Here is an 18,157-nt window from a genome sequence, read left to right as displayed (position 1 = left end):
CACATTGCACGGAGGATTTAATGCAGGGAAGATGTATTAGATAATTAAACTGGTGTCTGAGTTGATATGAAACCTGTGCAACCAGTGTTCATTTCGTTAACTTAAACCAAGATAAAATATCTTCGACAACCTTTTTTAAATAAATATGTTTCTGACTATGTCAGTCTTTACTGGCTTTACTACGACCACATAAACATGCAATATTGTAGATGAAGAAAGGACAAACATATAGTTAAAAAGTTACTAAAATCTGTCTTTTATTTTCCATAAAGTCAGCAATAACTGCAAACCTTAGAAGACATAAAAGATGCAATATTTTGGCTGAAATAACAAATATAAACCTAATGAAAACACCTTTCATTGACAGAAGCTGTACTGAAATAGTGAGGGGGTTTCTTTCACTAAGGTATGACTAAACAGCCCAGACATTTAGAAATGTTTGAGGGCGAGTAAATGTGATAAAGACAAACTAAAAAGGAGATTAGACTTGCACTGAGTAACAAATAATGAATAATTCTGGAGGAGAAGAACGGGTTGTGGAGATGGTTTTGTGGCAGCGCACACTCATCAGCGAGACTCAAAGAAAGACAGGAAGGACAAAGAGAAGGTGGCTTTAATCACCAATGGTGTGTTTAACTGGGTTATTGGTAGAGACCCGAGCTAGAAAAGGCGTTGGAGTTTCTTCCCGTGAAGGAGCCAGTCTCCATATTGTGTCTGCGTCTGTATTTTTAGACAGCTGCCTGGCTCCAGCACGGACTCTGTTTTCATTGGCATAGTTCGGACTCCACAACTTGAAAAGCCTTTCCTTAACCCCTGCCGCTCTGTGGACACACACACACACACACACACACACACACACACACACACACACACACACACACACACACACACACACACACACACACACACACACACACACACACACACTGATCTACCATTTGTCAGGCCAAGGTCGTGTGTGTATGTGTGTGTGTTTGTTATCAGCGTCTAATGAGGAGCGGGGCACGCAGCTTTCCCTCGTCGGAGAGACACTAATAAAACTGACAACCCGGTGTCCTCTGCAGGCGGGGAGAACATGCATTAAATAAAAAAGGAGTATCATAAACACACACTCCATAAAAGGTTCATATCATGACACACTGCAGCAGACACACCGGTACGTTTCAAGTGTGAAGCGTACACACACACAGGAAACACACCAAAAAACGTTCCGATTCAGTTCAAATGAATCCGATGCTTTTGCACATTTAATAATATAGAAAACAACAAGAGTCGATTAACAGAAACTGGACCTGTCTGATGTTATTGAGGTTATTTTCTCTTTAAAAAGGGGTTGTTAGCCTCTCAATTATGGTGATTCCCCCAACTCTTCTCTGTTTCACTCTTCTCTTCCCTTGTTAATGCTTTAACAGTAGAATAAAGTCTCGAAAATGTTTGTTGGAATCACTGGAACCAACCAACATCTGTCTGATTACTGGTGTTAATTTTCCAACATGCGTCAGAGGCTGGGACACACACACACACACACACACACACACACACACACACACACACACACACACACACACACACACACACACACACACACACAGTGATAAGACAGTAAGTTAATTAGGGTGGTGAGCATGGTCTAACAGCTCAGGGAGAGGGAGGACAGATGGGCCTTGACTCCGGCGCTGACTCCGAGCCAGAGATGTTCGGAGGAGGCGCGGATGGATGATGGAGGACAGACGGAGGAGGAGAAGATGTTTGATGGTGGAGGGGGGGGGGGGAGGAGAGAGAGATCTGGATTAACTGCAGGGATTTCCCCTGGAAGACGTGGAGGGCAACAGTCAGGGTAGACGGGATACTTTTCAAATGTTGTTCAAATAGTTTTACAGTCTTTCAGAGAGATATTTAAAGTGCACTTAAGCAAAAACACTGGTTTATTTCCACATGGATTTACTTATAAAGCTGTAGCCGATTCGGTTTGAGTCAAGCAAAGTATTCTGCACATAAAAACAGCTGAAAATAGAAAGATAAATCAGGGTTTTGATATTTTTTGACTACATTTTCTACCAAAAATGTAAGAAAATGCTGTTTTCGTCCTCCCAAATATGAATATTTCCTGCCTTCTCTTTGTTTTATGTCATATTGGGGTGAATATTGTTGGTTTTGAACAAAAAAAGAAGTAACTTTAAGACATTATCTTGGATTTTGAGAAAAGACAACAGCTTTTTTTTCTATTTTCTGTTAAAGTTTTACCAATTTATAGAGTCAAGACATGAATAAACAGTCAGGGTTAGACACCGTACATCCACAGTTTTCTCACGGGGTATTTGGTATGCAGATGTGCAGCGGTACAGATGAAAGTTTTTTGGGTTGTTGACAAAACTTGGAGGAGTGTTTCAAGATACGATCCCTTGTTTTAATTATACAAACTTTCATCAGAGGTTTCACACATCATCCCGGAGTGTTTTTATTAAAAACTGAAGCCATAATTTAACCGGGGAGGGTTTTTCATTTCTGTAGATATGATGTGTTTGGGAGGGCAGATTCCTGTTATGAAGCTTGGAATGAGAGGGAGATAAAAGAGTGGGAGGGGGGAAGAAGAAGGGAGGCTTTCATCCAGGACACAGGAAAGAGTACAAAAACATGAGGAAGAGGAGGAGAGGAAGAGGAGGGCAGGGTTAATGTGTGTAGCTGCATATTAGAGGAGTTAATTGACTTGATGCCTTTTCTCCCAAAAGAGTAATTATGTATGCAGGTGTGACATGCAAACCTGCATCTTGACGTCCTGCAGAAAGCCCTTCGTGCTGCAGTCAATGCATCATTTAAACGTTTTAAAATCTGATATAATAAGTGTTTTGTTCGGTGGCCACGTCATTTATTGCATCTACTGTAAACCGGTCTGTGGATTGAGCGTTATCGAGGTCATGCTGACCTGTTTCTCTTCAGGCTACAGTGATGTTAAAACGTCCTGCACACCGGGGGGCTTTAAACCTTCTACACTTTCCTCTTCGGGGACAGGGCTACAGGTAATGGCCTGTGGTTGTTATGTTGTGTAACTGCTTTGATCAGTCACACACATATTTGTGCACCAGACGCTGGATTTATGAAATCTGGCACATTGTAGTTGTTGCATTGATGTAGTAAATGCTATTACAGCCAATAACTCAGAGGCTCATTTGTTTTCTACAAAGACAATTTCACGTAACTCCAGGTGAGGCTATAGTAGGAAGTGAGTGTTGTGTTGCAGGTGCTGTCTGACTTCAAATTAAAAGTGTTTTAGTGGTTTCCCGTGTTCAGAAACCTGGATATACATTACAATACATTTCATTTAGCTGATACTTTTATCCAAATCAACTAGAATAAGTGCAATGAATTATAAAGACTTTCAGAACAGCAAGAAACCTGCAGCTATATTTGTTTTAAATAATCCGAACCACTGGAGCATTAAGTATCAATTGATTTCATATTTTTTAATCTATCATTTTTAATTTAATTAATTAACTATTATATTATTATTATTTATTTGTTTTACTATTATTTAATTTAAACTTTATTTTATTGTATTTCATTTTTTGTGTTTTTATTTTGTATAATTAATTCATGTTTATTTCAACTTATTTGAAATCTTACTTACTTCTGTTGTTATGTTTAATTCCTGCAGACGGAGTTCTTCTGAGCATCAGTTAATTAATGGTGACTCCTTTTCTCCTTCAGGGGTTGAAGTTGGAGCCCAGTTTGCTGCGCTGCTGTCACCTCCCCTGTGGGGGCCGCCCCATCGACCATGCCGTCAACATCAGCAACAAACTGCTGCTCGACATCCGGCGCCACATCAAGAAATACTACTCTGTGAGTGCAGCGCTCCACTACTCGTGCAAAACACTGCTTTACACACACACTCAAACCCACACACACTGCTTCCCCACCTGCGGGGCCACAAATGGATTTCATTTAGTGTTTTATTCAGAGTCCTTTAATACTGAAACTGGTTAGATTAGCACAGCTGGCCAGCATGTTTTCTTTACTTCTTTAAAAACATTTTTCTCCAAAGCAACGTCCCAAATACAAATCTCTTGCAAACAAGAATCAAAAGTATGAGTTACATGTACATTTTTGGTCCACTTGCCCTGTCTGAAGCATATACAATCATTGCTAAAGACACTTAATAATACTCCAACTGACTAAATTAAAACGTTCGGAGGAACTGTGTGCAATGAAATGGTAAAAAACCTGTGAAAATTGACCCTCCAGTAAGTGTTTATGAAAAGGTTGGACTGTATTAACACAACGTGGGATTCAACAGCAGCGGTTATAATAAAAGAGGCTTTTTAAAAAGAATTTGGACGAGAGATGAAGGAAACCTCAGCAGGGCACTGCGCTGACATTTTCCTCTAAAGAGCAAATTATGTTCGGGGAATGAAAAGGGCAGGAGAGAGATTTGAAAGTGCATGATCCGTGAAAATACTTAATAATTCTTCCTCTGAATACCAAGTTTAACATGCACTCTTTGTCAGCTTTTTGTTAAATATGATAAGGTGAAATTTAAATGATATATCTCTGAGAAACTGGGTCATCGGAGGAACTGCAGGAACTAAAAATACAACAAATTAGTTTTAACTTTAAAGATCAACGTCTCCGTTATCCACGGCTGCTGTTTGCTCAAAGGAACACTTCCTGTTTCACATTACACGCTGATTGGCATCTCAAAAGGAGGGAAAATGGATCATTTATGCTGGATATGGTTAGCTATACTAACACTTGCTTGTTAATTGGGTCTTATCAGTCAACACTGTTCTGAGTGACATCACTATGTAATACCCGGTCTTCTATTGGCTATAGCGCTCCAACACGTGATAGGAAACACGACAGGAAAACATAGACATTATATCTGCATCGTTCTATATTGTTCTTTGTATTCTTGCATTTTATTTTGTTTAGCTCAAATGCAAACAGTGAGCGGGGAAAGTTGTTCTGAATAAACTGCATGCCTGTGTTGTCTTTGTAGAGGTTTCTCTCTCTGCTTCCAACACCTTCATCTTGAGAGCGAGGAATGCACTGTCTGTAAAAGTGTGTGTGTGTGTGTGTGTGTGTGTGTGTGTGTGTGTGTGTATGTAAGTGTGTGTAACTCTCCCACAGTGCTGAACAGAAATCAATTAGTTGGGTGAATGTGCGGGGAGCGAGTACCCCTCAACCCCTTTGTCACGATGTGTGAAACAGCTGCTACCACTGAATACTTACACCTCACACACACACACACACACACACACAAACACACCACTGGAGGCTGAGCAGCGGTGGACACAGCACACACTGCGGGGCGATGAAGAGGGGTAATATTGTGTAATTAAGGATTCCTTTCAGGCCGAGGGAGAGTTCAAATAGAGCTGTTTGTCTGGCCAGATAGAAGGAAAGTGTGTGTGTGTGTGTGTGTGTGTGTGTGTGTGTGTGTGTGTGTGCGCACATGTATAAACGTGCATGTGTGTCGGCGTCTTAAGCTCGGACCACAGACACATTAATCATTAGTGAAACTACCTCCTGTCCCCCCCCCCCACCACCACCACCATTATCAATAAAGCAGCACCCTGAGAATGGGCAAACACTTGTTCACCCTCTCTTACGCACACACGCTCTCTCATAAACACACACACACACACACACACAGACACACTGTTGTCATCCTGTCCTCTCGTCCCGCTGGCAGAGTGAGAGTCGCTTGTTTCCTGAACCTCCCAATTCTTCTTCTTCTTTTTCCGTAACCCCTCCCATCTAACCACCGTTGCCATGGGGTTTAACAAATTATTGCAATTAGCCTCGTCACGCGGGTCACCCTGGAAACGGGCTGGAGGGGCAAGAGAAGAAAGGGGGAGGGGGGGGGAAAGGGTGAATGAAGACCAGAGAAGGTGATAATCCTGTTTTGAACAAAAGGTCAAATTGTTGAATAGAGAAGCTTTGATTAAGCGGAGGAGGTACAAAGTGGAACCATTTGAGCCCTATTCACTCCAGTGTGTGTGTGTGGGGGGGTTTGTGTGTGGGGGTGTGTGTGGCAGGTGGATTCCTCTGCTACAGGAGTCATGTCAGAGAGGCCTCTTCACTGTGTGATCACTGACAATACATCTGAAATGATTAGCAGATTAGCAGAATATTGATCACACATTATTTACATAATTGATTTTTCTTTGGTCATTTTTATTGCTCAAAAAGCCTGAAATGTCGCTCATTGTTGCGCCTCAAACATTATTTAGATTAAAAAAGGAATGTAAAGACAAGCATTTTCTATATTCTTTAATAAAACAATAATTAACTAAACTAATTTTAAAGACCAATTAATGCAATTTGTATGAAATCTTGAATAACTTCATAATAAATACACTTAAAGAAAAACACTTGTATAAAGAAAGTGTTTTACAGACAGAACAAATGCTAAAATCTAAATAAAATGTAGACAAAAAATCCAATTAATAAAGAAGAATTTTAAAAATATAAATAAAAACAAAAACTGTTTTTAGAAGACACTGACTCCTCAGGAAAAGTCTTGCAAAAAAGTTTTCTGGTAAATTTTCTGTCACTTAATTGATTTAATTAGCAAGTACCATTTGTCCAGTCACTGCATTGTAAGAAAACAGTGAAAAAATATGAATTTATTATTAATGAATCCATCGTTTTGAATGAATTAACTGTTAAGTCTGTCTTATATCAGAAGTGGTGGAAAATGCCCTTGAGTGTGTGTGACCAACACTGCAGAGTGAGTGTTTTACTCCACAAATGACTTGATTGGATGAATGAAACGTGCTCCATACATGAACTAGACTCGACGTGATTAATACATAAATTATCACAGTTGTTGTCAATTAATTATGACTTATTGACTTAATGATTTACGGACTAATTGTTTCAGGGCTAAGCCGCCTTTCAAGGGTCACTAACCGCAGCACCGCACACCGCAGAATAAATAAGAAAGGTTATTTTTCTGCAGCTTTAACAGGAAAGAGGATTTCAGAGCAGAGCGGAGGCTCGGAGGAGGAGAGGGTGTGTGTCGCGGCCTGGTCCTGCCTCTGTTTGGTTAAATTATGTGGAACTCATTTGATGTCTGCATTCAGTGTGTCAGGTATCCACTGCACTAATTATGCAATTATGAGCCTTTATTCTCTCACGTCCGACTGTTCGCCCCCCCCACCCTCGCTCTGGAAAAATGCCTCAATTAGATTTTTTTTTTCCCCTGCTGCCTCACTCCTCATGTGCTCCTTGTTTTCAGCGAGGCTCACACAGCACCGCTGCACTTAATCTCAATTTATTTTTATTTTTCTGAGTGGATTGGTTTTGGGTCACAGTGGTGGAGCACAGGGGCATTGTGGGTAGCTTCCCCCCCCCCTTTTCCTCCCTGTCAGTCCTGAGCACTTTTTGAATGTGTCTTTTATCAAATTGTGTGTGTGTGTGTGTGTGTGTGTGTGTGTGTGTGTGTGTGTGTGTGTGTGTGTGTGTGTGTGTGTGTGTGTGTGTGTGTGTGTGTGTGTGTGTGTGTGTGTGTGTGTGTGTGTGTGTGTGTGTGTGTGTGTGTGTGTGTGTGTGTGTGTGTGTGTGTGTGTGTGTGTGTGTGTGTGTGTGTGTGTGTGTGTGTGTGTGTGTCATGGGAACAGCAGTGTGTGCCAAGGCTTGTGTCGTAAGAAATGCACATCAAACAGCTGCGTGTTTAAAATCTCACTCTCATATCTGCCGCCTCCATTGTCCTGCATGTGTGCGTTTATCAGACTCATTTCCCATGATGCTCGGCTGTTTGTACAGGAGCAGCGGTGGTGTTTGGATAATTAGTCTCGGCGCTGGGGTTATTGGGTAAAGCTGTGAACTCTGGGACTTTCTAATTGATTTGGGACGTGTGTGTTCGTGTGTGTGTGTGTAGCCTGCATGCATCTGTCCCTGTCTAGTCCTACATTTCCTGTTGTGTAATAAAGAAAACACTGACAGTAAAGGTGCAGTTTGCTCTCAGATTATGTTTGTAAAGGTTTATCTTAATGAGCCAGTTTAGCAGAGGGCCTTACTGGATGTGTGTTGATGGGATCGTGCAGATGTTTTGTCGTTGGGTTGCATGAAGTACTTCTCCACAGTGAGTGTATTACCGCGTGGCATGCCTCCAATGTGGAGAACCAGACGGGAGTAATATACTGCATATACTCACACACCATAAACACAATTGGTTTAAGCCACCAAACTCCAATTTCAGATGTCTAGTGCACTCGATTGGCTGATCTACAGCTGCCTCTTTGTGACTTTCAAATGGTTAGTTGGCAAAAACTAAATATCATTAAACACGAAAACATGTCACATAACCTCTGCAGTGAAGCCGATCTTTAAGACCTTAATATGCTTCCCAATTATTACTATTAGTATGCTATGTAGCCACAGGGGTGAGCCGCCTGTATGTGAAGTTAATCCATTCTGCCGCAGCTTCAACTAAAGTGGACAAGCTCCCATTTAGAGGACAGCTGAAGGTCTACACGTCTTTTGTCCAGACTGAAAACTCACCTGTTTCCACTGCACCTTGCCTACTAAACAAAAATAAATAGTCATAGTTAAAAGATGTAGCTCATGAGTAATGAAAGCAAGTGCTTTGGTGTATTTGGAGTGAATGCACCTGCAGGTTTGCTCTCCTCATAGCCTTTTGCACTTTTTGCACGACACTTTGGATATACCACCTCAATGAAGTCTAATGTAGTGTCAGGCTTAAATGGATCAAGAATCCTAAAATGAAACACAGATTTGACACTGGAAGTTTGCGTTAACCAGCCTCTGTTTGTACGGCTGCTTCTTGATATGACAGATTACTGACGGTACAGAGTCTTTATTTACTGTAGAGAAAACAATCTTTACTTTTTCTCTTTCAGCTGCAGCTCAAAGACTGATCAGAGGACGAGACAAAGCTGAACATAAAAATCAATGTGGGGGGTGGGCAGAGAAAGACAGGTGCTTTGGGGTTTGAGGGTGTTTATTTTCAGTGAATGAAAGGGAGGAAGGATACATAGATTTGGGGGGAAAAGGATGGTGGTGGGTCTTATGCTCTGTCATTAGTTGGGCATTAACCCCCCTCCTCTTTAAACCCCCTGAGTAATGACAGGGAATAAGAACAGGGGGGGGGGGGTGTGGAGGGGCTCGAAGATTGAGAGGGTGAGACCACAGCACCTGCCCAGGGTCACTACCTCACCGCAGGGGGTCCTAACTACTGCCGTTTAGCTGTCCGCTGCTCTGCCTATCTGACAAGTACTCACCGAGCCTCCCCTAAAGATACATTCACATGTAAAGGGAGATGTGTGGTCAGATATAAACTCACTTCGACCCCTCGTTTCTCCTCCAGCTGCTTGAATAACAGAGTTGAAGTTTTATTTTTAAAACGCCTTTTTATCAACAAAATAAACGGCACATTTTATAAATAAGTAATCACGCACGGCTGCCGAATGTTTTCTCTGATGACATATTTTCATCAGGCCGTGGAAAAGGTACAATTTGAAGTTTTAAAGTGGCGACAGTCGTGGAGTTTGATGAAAGCTGTAAAAAACCCATACAGGATATTAACAAATGACTCTGAATGTATTTTAGAACTTTAGTCTTCACTGTGTTGACTGATGTTGTGGTGGTCTGTGTTCCTTCAGAAGAGTCCAAACCTGAGTAGACACAGGATTAAATACTGAAAGGAGACATTGTTGGTCATGGGAGTGTTTTAAACTCGTTAGAAATCTTGGAAAGGGATTAATTTTGGACAAAGAAAGGAGGAAGTTACAAAACATGTATTGTAAATGTATTTTTTTCATAAAAGCAGAAAATCCTCACATTTTAGAAGCTGTTAATTGAGAATGTTTGCTGTCATCAAGCCCCTAAAAGCTGCATCCCCCAATGTGTGTTTGTCCCGATGTTGTAGTTAACGTTTGTGTCTCGTAGGGCTGGCTGCTGTGTGAGGATCAGGCCTGCATGAACCGGACCAGACGCCTGCCCATCGCCTTCTCCCGACACGGACCCATCTGCCCCGCCTGCACCAGGGCCACGCTCAGACCTGAGGTATCACTCACACACACACACACACACACACACACACACACACACACACACACACACACACACAGTGCTCACTTTATCCGCGACTTGTGGTGCATCCAAGAAGTCCTAATGATTTAGGGTTGTTGGATCTGTGAACACGAGATCTCAGGATAACATCTTCAGAGAATTCCTCCAAACGTCCACTTGGATTCAACGATATAAACCTTTTGAAGTCAGAGTTTGATGTCACTGTGACCGCTTAAAGCTCTTATAGTGATTCATAGATAACCAGAGCTATCATTATTAACTAAAGTAAGTTATTCCAAGCCTTTGCTCGGTATGTTCTGCTGCTGTGTTTGGAATATATGGATGTAGAGACTGCAGATTGAAAAAGAAAAAAGCTAAATCTTGCATAGAATAAACTGTTCTCTTTTTGGGATTCATGTATCTCTGTGCGTGGTCCTTGTTTAATAAAGACACAGTACTATGACATGCACAGCACAGGGGGAACATATCTATAGTGTTGGATAATAAAGTGAGGTTTACTGAAGTTTGTTATTTTTGAAGTGTATTTTTGCCTCTTTATCCAGAATGCAGTTTGGATCACAGTTAGATTTTCAGTGTCATCTCGCCATTGTCTGGTCCCAGTCGTGAAACATGCATCAACCATGCTTTCCCCTCTTAATAAATTAAAGAACAGAACAGAGGTTACACACACAAACACACACTCTGTCCTTGAGGTCGAGGCGACGGCACAGATTTGTCACATAGTTGATTCCTGAGTGTTTTGTCCAGGTGATGGTGCTATGGAGCTGAAGTCTGCTCTCACATGTTCTGTACATCACTCATTAGTGTCACATTACAATGGTGTGTGTGTGTGTGTGTGTGTGTGTGGGTGTGTGGGTGTGTGTGTGTGTGTGTGTGTGTGTGTGACAGGTCGTCTTATGAACACTTTGTTAGCCTGACCACTGGATTTAAAACAAACACTCTCCCTTTCAATTTGAGCGTGACTGTTCAATCATTTCTCCGTCCATGTCTCACCCCTTGCCTTAACTCTCTTGTCATTTTTTTTATCTCCCCCCTCCTCCCGGCTGCTTTGCTGTGTCTGGCTCTGTGGCGACAGGTTGTAAACCAGAAGGCCAATTTCTGCTGTCACTGAAGCCACTTAGGCGGCCATTGCTGTGCCTGAGGGCCGTGGCACTTTAAACTGCGGCTGAATGAAACATTTAACTCTCTCTCTCGCTCAGGCACCCTTTCTCCACCCGAAAAACCTGGAAAATCATGTTATCTGCTCCTCTCTGCACTCGTTCACATGGAGCTGCAAAGACTTATCTATCAGTGGTCAACTTTGTAATTAATCGTCATCAGTAGATTCATATTTTTAGCGATTTTTGTAAAGAAAAAAATTCATTTATTCAGATTTCAGCTTCTTAAATGTGAGGATTCTTTACTTCTTTATCAGATTAAACTGAATATGATTGAGTTGTGGACAATACAAGACTTTGAAGGACATCATGTAGGGTTTAAGGTAACACTTTTTGGCTTTTTCACCATTTCAGACATTTCTTTCCATCAAATGGCTGATTGAATAATTGAGAAATGTATTTAAAAAAGGACATCTCCCTCAGTTGCAGCCATACTTTTATTACCATATTGCATTAATGTAAGATAATATAACATAAGATATGGATTTATAGCGTGGAAAATGGAAAACAAGCATTTCAGACAGAAAAGAAAAGACCTTGTAATTTACAATAAACTAAATTGACGAATAAGCAAAAGATATATAAGAAGGGAAAGGTATATAGAAGTCTTGCTGTTGCTCATTTTGGTTGATGCCGGATGAATCTTTTAGTGTTAACAAAAGTGCAAGATGATTTGTGTATCCGTCCCAAGTCCACGTTCACTCTTATAGCAAGTTTCATAAACATTTGGAGAGTAGTTTCTCTGTAATCCTGCACACACACACACACACACACACACACACACACACACACACACACACACACACACACACACACACACACACACACACACACACACTGAAACCAGTAACATCTCTCCTACATGTTGCAGATCCTCTCTTTTCCCTCTGAAGGAATGGATACAGCATGATTCACATTTAGACTAACAGGGACTCCTCAGTATTAGGTAACACTGTTATCTGAATCAAGCCAGAGCATGGAGATTAATAGCCCAGCAGCTTACATTTTAAATTGCTGCCAATTATGCAAAGTACTCAAGAGGCCATTCATGGCAGTTTGAGCTGCTGGTGGATAGTCTGCGCTCAAACAAACGAGGCGAGACGAAGCATCATGGAGCTGTTTCTGTGTAGATGATGAAGATAGTTTCAGCTGCTTCTTCTTCCTCTTCTTCTTCTTCCTCTTCTCTTCCTGGTGCCGCAGTGAAAACACTTGCTTGTGCCGGAGCGTTTTAAACGAGCATCTTGTTTGTGACTGCGTTCTCCTCTATTGCATCATGGTACATTTAGCATTGCTGTGGATGCTGCCTCTCCTCTTTCCTCCCTCCATCTCTCCCTCTTGTTCCTCCTTTCTCCCCTCCCTCCCTCTCTCTCTGGACACAGATTCAGAGCGTGATCTGATCTCCATGTAATGGGAGAGTAATAGGCACTCTGCCTTGATTGGTTGGTAATTTGGGGGAGTTATGCACAGGTGCAATTTGTAATATTTTCAGTAAATTAAATTTCTTTCTCTTCCATCTCTCCCTCTTTTCTCCCCCTTCTCCCTCCACAGCGCTTAACTGAAATGGGCTATTTTTTTCTCACAGTGTCTCAGATCTCTGTCCTGACTTTCCTTTTCTTCCTCGCTTTTATTCACGGTTCCTTTTCTTTTCATTCTCTCTCCCTCCCCTCCCTCCTTAGCTCTTATACTCATTCTCCTGGCTTGCTCTTTCTCTCCTCCTCTCACCCTCCCTTTCTGTCACTCTCTTTTTCTCCCCTCGTTTTATTGATGTACGCTCAGGCGCCCATTAGAGCTCCCTTTTTCCCTCTAGTGGAAATTGCAGCATGTTAATTTTCACACAAATTACGGCAATAGCAGGTATCTCTATTTGATACATTATAGCGGGAGCAATCAGAGATAATTGAGTGCCTTTCAGAGGGAGACGGCTGCATTCACTGCCGGCTCAAAGCTGCCCCATTATCGCCTAATCGCTCTTTAAACACTGAATTTCGCCGAACAAAAATTCTTGTCATAATTTTGCTTAAGTGTATTTGGAAATCACAGTCCTTTGAGCGAGGATAATTGAAATCAAATCCCTTTCACTGGAGATGACATTTCTACATTTCCTTCCAATTGAAATTAATTTCAAAAATTGAGCATGAATATCTTCAAATAGCAGGCAATTATGCCTTTCAATGGGGAGAAATTACCGGTGCTGAATCGCTGGAGGCTTGCGGGCGAGAGCACCAGTTAAATGCCTTTGTTTCCCGCCGTGTTTGCCTAGTAAAGATTTACATATATTGACTCATTATGGTGTCTTGTGAAGCTGATCGGCGTGACTACCACAACCGGCAATAACGCTCATCGCATCTAAAAAGCTCAAGAGTTTTAAAGCCTCGTGGCCTCACAGCTGAGGGAAAATGTATGTTTGTTTCTCTCCGTATCCCTCCCTCGCTCCCTCCCTCGTTCCCTCTCTGCAGCTGCACTTGTGTGTGTGTGGGCTCGGGTAGCGTAGCTTTCACGATGTGGAGATGAGCCGGGGAAGAGTGTGTGACGCCGAGGCCTTGTTTCAGCCGCCATAATGGTCTCTTCTCAAATCTCTGTGTTTCTGTTGTTCCTCACACACACACGGAGACATATGGTCTGCCTTTTCATTTACTGCCTCACCGGTGTACTTAAACGACGGTATAGTGCCAAAGTTCTGCGGAGGTCGGATGTGTGTGTCCCCTAAAAGACGGAGACAGGTGTTTTTAAGACTCCCAGGAAGTCTTGAGTGCTCGCTTTATTGTGCGAGCCGTCTCAGACTGTTGCTCTGTGATTTGGATCAATTTGTGCGATTTAGCCTCCTTTTCTTATTTCTTACTTTCATTCTATACATCCCGTCTCCATTCTTCTCCCACACACATTCCCCTCTTTCTTAACTGTGTGTATGTGTGTGTTAGAGGGGGAGTCAGTCAGGGAGGAAAGGAGCAAAGGGGTATGAGGTGGGGGCTGGGGGGTCCGACGCTCCCGGGAGAGAGGCAATTTCACAGCTGGTTTGCTCCTTAGGCAGTCAGGCTGAAAATGCTGCAGATTTGTGGAGCAAATTGAAATGGTGTCAGTGCAGGAACAAAGCAGCGAGCTGAATGACGAGGTAGGTGTGTGTGTGTGTGTGTGTGTGTGTGAGGTGGGGTTGAGGGGCTCTAAATTCAATAACAACCCTGTAACATTTTAGCCACGCCTTTCTGACACCTGTCAATCAAGCCGTGTGTAGCGAGAGGCCCGCCCACAATCAGCATTACATTGTGTGTGTGTGCAGAGGGAGAAGTGGTGCGCAACGTTTGTGCCGATCGAGCTTGTTCAACCTTGGCAACCGTAACCGAGGCTCCATTATGGGATGTGCATGCTTTGGTTGTTGACTAGGCCGTGCATCAACGGTCAACAGCTGTGTGTGCCATGTGGGCAGCCCTAGAGAGCCATTAAACACATTTACACGTTTACACACACACACATACACACATACACATACACACACACACACACACACTTCACATAGTTTGCATTTAGTTGCATTACATACTCTTGCCACTTGATTACGCCACAGCAGTAAAAACTGAAATTACAATTACGCACATTGCCGATTGGCAGGTATAATGGGCGCACACAAACTCTCTTCCCTCACACACACACACACACACACACACACACACACACACACACACACACAGAGGAATTGTCAGGGGATTCTTCCTGGCGGTAATAATAAAGCACTCGGCGCACACCTGATGGCAGTGTGGGGTCGGGGCTTAGCGTGCCCTCTCCAGCGTAGCGGGGAAATGACGAGCCAATAACTGCAATTAAACATGCAGTATAATGGCTAATCAAATTGACAGCCTCGGCTGTTCGCATGCCTCTCTCACAATGGCTTATCACAACAAACTATTATGAGGGAGGGTATTTCAGGCCTGATCCCCTCTTTTCTTTCTCTCTCTCTGTCTCTCCATCTTCTTTCTGTATCTTTACCCTTTCCCTCCCCGCTCCTCTCTCTCTCTCTGTCTCTCTCCCCCGCTCTGGCAGGCTGTCGTGTGGCTCCGGTTAATTGCAGTGGAGATTAACAAAGCAAGCAAATTTGTTTTCTTGCTTTGCCGTGTCACACAGAGGATTGGAGATGTGTTCAGGCAGGAATAGTCGGGAGCACATTTCTGCGGTCACGTTCCCGCTCCCTGTTTGTCAAACTGGTAAACGGAGTTCATTTATCCGCTGCCCTGTCGCGCTCTCCCTTCTCCAAAATAACAGGGATTAATAACCTACTTATACACTTGCAGGAAGTTAAATGGATTAGTAGCATTATTGTTGTTGTTCCACTAACTGTAACCAATAAGCGGTGACTCTGGGTGTGTGTGTGTGTATGTTACACCAGGTCTAAGACAGTGCTGCATTCACTACATGTGAGCAGAAAATCAGGAAAAGCTTTCTGTTATTTTACAAATTTAGAGTGTGACACACATTTAGCAATACACGATTATAGCCACTATTTAATGATCGTCTTTATATTAAACTGCCTCCTTTTGTACGTCTTTATAATCATGCATATAAATGGAATTTGACCTCTAATGAGCTACTGGCATATTTGAAGTGGTTAACAAGTGAAAACAGGTACAAACAAAGAAACCGTTTTAGCTTCTTTGTAGCTAGCTAATCTTCTCTAATCACTTTAATACTGAAGGCGCTCAGAGTCCGTTACTCATTAACTTATGTGTTGATTAGATGTGGAGCTGAGACAGACACACACAAATGTAGCTGTAAGAATCTCCCGATGCACACATGAAGTCTCACTGAGGTGAATTCACACACAAAACCAGACAGCAGCCACGTTTAGTTTTGGCCATGTAACGCGGGGCATTAGCGTTAATTAGCGAGAGCTGATTTGACCGGCTGCCAGCGTTTGTCATTTTAACTACTGAGGAAACTGCGGTTCAGTCGCTCAAAGAGGAGAAACCAGCTAAATGCACACAGGGTTTGTAGCTTCCTGCTGCTCCTTCCGTCTGTGACATCATACACCCCCACTTCAGAGAAACGCTTCCTTTAATTGGATCGTGTGTCAGCCATGCTATGACATAATCACATCAAAGAATATGTGTGGCAGGTTTTGTTTGTGTTGCAGTGTTTGACTCCTTGTTGTGTGTGTGTGTTTGCTCCACAGTACTCGGAGAAGGCGCTGTACAACCAGCTGTGCTTCTACAGGTTCATCTTCGACTGGGAGCATGCAGTGGCTAAAGTGCTGCAGAGCGAAGAGAGAAGTAAGATTGTACACACACACACACACACACACACACACACACACACACACACACACACACACACACACACACACACACACACACACACTGCTAGTTCCTGTACCATCCTATCCTTCAGAAGTATTCCTGTGTGTGTTGCAGGATTTGGTTAAAGTTTTGTGCAGTTGTAAAAACAAGCCTGCTTTAAAACAAAAATTAAAAACACATTTTATTCATTTTCTTTATTTCTCTGCCGTTCCGCCTTTGGAACAGAAATCAAGTTACTACAGCAGCTATTGAAGTTTGAATTTTGATGCCCCTAACAATGCTTCCTCACACACACACACAACATACCATTAGCAATCAATGGCTCAACGTAAACCTTTTACCCAGGCTACACTTAAAGCATTCACCAATGATGTGACACACACGCACACACACAGACAGAAGTAGCGGTGCACGGGCATTGGATACGGGGAGAGCGGGTTAAGGACATTCAGCTCCTCGAGTCGACAGCCCTAATTTAAGAGACGGATTCAATCACACACACATACAGAATGCAAAACGCTCCAATCACGGGGAGAAAGAAGGAGAGAGCCCTCCATCGCTCTCCCTCTCTCCTCACCCTCGCTGTCCATCTCCAGCGCTTTCTCCCCTTCTCTGCCTCTCTTGGACAGCCACTCGTTTGGCTGTGTTGATTGAAAACAGGTTTTAGATTTGGGGAAATGATAGGGGGAGTAATGGGCGCGCTGACGAAAGGATAGCCCTTCTCCCATAATGGGACATGGAGCGTATATTTCCCCCCTTGGACTCAAATAGACGCTACTCCAGCGCTCAGAAGGCGTCCGCCGCGAGGCCTCCTTACCCGTTTCTCCCCCTGATTGATGTCACTTGATTAGAAAGGACCGCCGGGCCGAGTGATTTATTTATTTGATTAAATATTTATGTATGGATGTTATTTATGTATGTATGCCTGAGTGTGTGTGTGTGTGTGTGTGGCAGCGAAAGGGGGAGACAGCAGAGGTAAATATAACGTGTAATCAACAGATGACCACTCAGAAGACGGAGGGAGCTGAAATGGAGGGATTGGACCGGCGTAGAGGAGGAGGGGGGGGGTTACTAACATGATTATAGCCTCCATTTTTGCTTTCTTTTATTTCTGTCTTTGCCCAGATGCAAGAAATCATAGCCAATCAATTCTTAAACCTCCTCCTTTCTTTACGTTCTTGATGTTGGCTGTGTTTTTGTACTGGAGTTTCACTCTCGTTCTGAGCCTCGCTGTCGGCGCTGAAGCGGTTAATGGGAAAGGAGATTGACTGAAAGATAATTGGCGAGTATTCTGACTATGGATTATTTGTTTCAGGCAGGAATCAGGAAGAGTCCCTAGAGTCCAGCCTCTAAAATGAGTGGTCAGACAAACATTTGAACTCATATTTCGGGGTATTTGGACTTAATTTGTTTTATATATATTTATTGAATTTTCCCAGGGTAACACAATCAAGAAGGATCCTGATACCAATATGTACCCCCTCATCCCAAACACAGAACACTTTCTCAACACAAGCAATTAAATAATAAAAAGTATTCATTAATTAATTCAAAGGAAAATAAATTAATGAATAAATGATTTAAAGAAAAAATGACAGACAGCAAAACAGTAGAAGGAATATACTGCTGTTTCCCCCGGGGGTGACATGACACAACAATTAC

General features: G+C 42.7%; 1 protein-coding gene across 1 annotated transcript in view; it reads left to right on the top strand.

Annotated features, from left to right (window-relative positions):
- pola1 (polymerase (DNA directed), alpha 1) overlaps positions 1–18,157 on the top strand; it is a 46,672-nt gene that overhangs the window by 22,135 nt on the left and 6,380 nt on the right. The window contains exons 33-35 of the mRNA XM_063912210.1: positions 3,706–3,837; positions 9,913–10,029; positions 16,372–16,468. Coding sequence (XP_063768280.1) covers positions 3,706–3,837; positions 9,913–10,029; positions 16,372–16,468 — 346 coding nt within the window. The remainder of the gene's footprint in view (positions 1–3,705; positions 3,838–9,912; positions 10,030–16,371; positions 16,469–18,157) is intronic.

This window comes from Eleginops maclovinus, chromosome 21 (genome assembly GCF_036324505.1).
Source record: "Eleginops maclovinus isolate JMC-PN-2008 ecotype Puerto Natales chromosome 21, JC_Emac_rtc_rv5, whole genome shotgun sequence".
NCBI classification, from domain to species: Eukaryota; Metazoa; Chordata; class Actinopteri; order Perciformes; family Eleginopidae; genus Eleginops; species Eleginops maclovinus.
The sequence above is the reverse complement of the archived record's forward strand: the minus strand, read 5'-3'. Positions and strand labels throughout refer to the sequence as shown.